Source organism: Phalaenopsis equestris, unplaced genomic scaffold, assembly GCF_001263595.1.
Source record: "Phalaenopsis equestris unplaced genomic scaffold, ASM126359v1 Scaffold000463, whole genome shotgun sequence".
Taxonomy (NCBI): Eukaryota; Viridiplantae; Streptophyta; class Magnoliopsida; order Asparagales; family Orchidaceae; genus Phalaenopsis; species Phalaenopsis equestris.
This window is the reverse complement of record NW_018164904.1, coordinates 1-2,771: the sequence shown is the minus strand read 5'-3', so window position 1 is coordinate 2,771 and position 2,771 is coordinate 1. Positions and strand designations below refer to the sequence as shown.

The following is a 2,771-nucleotide window of genomic DNA, read 5'->3' as shown; positions in this document are numbered from 1 at the left end:
CATTGTACCTCGTACTCTATAAACATGAAATTATTTCATATGAAAACGCTAATCAATAATTCAAATTACTATTCATTAAGGTGCACTTCCCTCTCCCTCTTTCTCCTCTTCTTACGGACATCATGATTAAACTCTTAATAAAATGTATAATGAAATCTTTATAATATATGAGAACATTTCTTCTAGATTTCATACAATTTTTACCCATCTGGACCACCCAACCAGCCCATTCATCTTCATCCGGGCCAATTATAGCCTTAAAGTCGAACTTAAAAGATGGGAGAACCAACCGACCCATCTCCTTTCAAGCTGTTCTCCAGAGCGATTTCCAGAGAAGTAGGGCAAGAACGAGAGAGATGAGACTTCTAACGCACAACATGCTAGCCTGCAACATTAAGGGCGTAACGAACGGTTATCCCCTCCGGCTGGAGGCGGAGAAGTGGGTCGAGAAGGAGGTCGAGTTCAACGCCGACTTTCTCCGAGGCGTCTTCCCCAAAATCAACTGGCCGGCTCTCATCGGCGCTGCGCGCTCCCTAGGCTTTCACGATCTTCTTCCCAATGAAGCCCCCGATCCCTCCGTTCTCGCTTCTGACGACCAATTGCTCCGCCAATTCCACCGCGCTCTTCTCGAGCTCCACGTCGAGGAGGGCGGCCTCGTTTGCCCCGAGACTGGCCGGCTATTCCCCATTAACAAGGGAATCCCCAACATGCTTCTACACGAGGACGAGGTTTAGGTATGGTTCAGCGGTTCGGTTTTTGTTGTTTAGGGTTTTATGGTTCCTGTGTAAGGTGCGAGGGTTTTGTTTGGCTTCAGATTGATGTGGAGTTCTATCCGTTATTACTTATTACTGTGTTTTTTTGACTGTTAAGAAAACTTTTGCTTGATTAATACACAACCATTGATCTCTCCCTCCACTTCCATCTTTTTCTCTCTGAACGTAGCAGATTGATGCATAATTTTATTCAAATCTTGTGCATTTACATATCTAACATCTAAAGTTCAATATTTACATACATGATTCCTATGTATGAAAAGGTGTATTTTATTTGTTAAAACTTAAAAAGTTAAAATAATGATATTTTAACTATGATATGAATGATTTGGGTGATAAGTTAAATTGATGGTATTTTTGTTTAGGGTTTAGATTTTGATGGTAAAAATGTAGAAATCAAGGTTTAGATATTAGATATGTAAATTCATAACACCTAAACTTAAATTTATCTTTGTTCAAGCGAAAGTGAACAAAATAATTTGCCTGATCTTGGGCTTCTTTTGAGAATATGGTGAACCTCCGTTGCATTGCAATGAATGTCGATACATGGACAAACTTTTGTTTGATAAAACGTCTCACTAACATCACCCAAAGTTGCTTCGAAAAAATGATAACTTTTTTTCTGTTTTAGATCTCAGATGGTCTTCTCCATCCCACCGACGTGTCTTTCAATGGAGTTGGCGAAGTTCCTTCAAACGAAGCCTTAATTTCATTGCTCTTATTGGCTAAGGTTCTGATAACTACACTTTAATAGGGTTAATCAAATCTCAAACAAACTCCAAGAGTACAGGAATGAATTATCTTTAGACTATATTTCTGCCATAAAATTCCCAAGAGTTTAGGATTAGTTTCAAGCAGAATTACTCACCCAATTCTTAATTAATATCATTGGATGACTGCTGGCAGGAATTGGCGGATAGTAAATTTGATTTAATTAATTTTTTAAGGCTTCATCTGAAAATGCCTTTTCTGTTGTATCATTTCAAAAATTTTATACCTCAAATTTTGATGTGATGAATACACCTCTATAAGTTCATAAACTACACATTTAAAGAACATCCCTGTACTCCTAGAAAAACTGACAAGTCAAATAAGATTTGTCAACCCATGAAGTCATGATAATTCAACTCACACCCGCAAACCCATGATTGGAGTTCACGGGTCAATTCAGATCAAACCAACTCAGGAGTGTAATTACTGCCATTTCACCGCCAACCTAACACGGGTTGAGAGGTGTTTTCGACAGTTCATCAACTCGCCCGAGAACCAAGTTTGCTCCACCTTCAGATCCAAGATTGCTCCAACTCCTCGGAATTAGTTAAAGCTAATAACAATATCAAGAGTTTAATCAATAAATAACTCAAATATTATTTACACTATCAAATCAATCTGATGCCAGTTTTTCACAAATAGCCTAAAGACAAAACCATGAATTCACCCAACAATCAAATTAGGACCTATCTATGGCTAATTCGACCTCAACAAGTTCGATGCTCTGCCTTGCTATTCTATCAATCAATTATGGAGGGCCTTATAAGATCATTTAAGCAATAGGAGGCATTGCAGCTCTATATCGGCCGCAAAATACATCTCGATATCGGACGTCATCATCTAACTTTATTACAATATTCATTTCATTCATATAATTATTATTTTATATTGTATATGGGGGTAGCATATACAGAGAATATCATGAAGCTATACAAGGAAAACGCCCTACATGTCGTTGGAACAAGAATAGGAGCTTAGCCTTTCTCTGATTTCCACCATTCACTCCCTCTTTCTATATCTTCAATCTCGAGTGTTCTTGTTTTAATGGTGTGCCTACTGGATAAATTTATATACAACAATCTTATTCATATATGAGAAAAACAACAATTTTCTATTGTATATCATAGCAAAAATATTACCAAATAAGCAATTAATAATCGCTGAAAACCTCCATTAAGTACATAATTGAATAAATAGGCACATAACATCCAGCAAGTTTTATTACTT

General features: G+C 37.3%; 1 protein-coding gene across 1 annotated transcript; it reads left to right on the top strand.

Annotated features, from left to right (window-relative positions):
* The first annotated feature begins 276 nt into the window (after positions 1 to 276).
* Positions 277 to 893, top strand: LOC110027898 (multifunctional methyltransferase subunit TRM112-like protein At1g22270). The gene has a single exon (XM_020729522.1). It carries the CDS (start codon positions 357 to 359, stop codon positions 732 to 734), a length of 378 nt encoding a protein of 125 aa, XP_020585181.1. The 5' UTR covers positions 277 to 356; the 3' UTR covers positions 735 to 893.
* Positions 894 to 2,771: the final 1,878 nt, after the last annotated feature.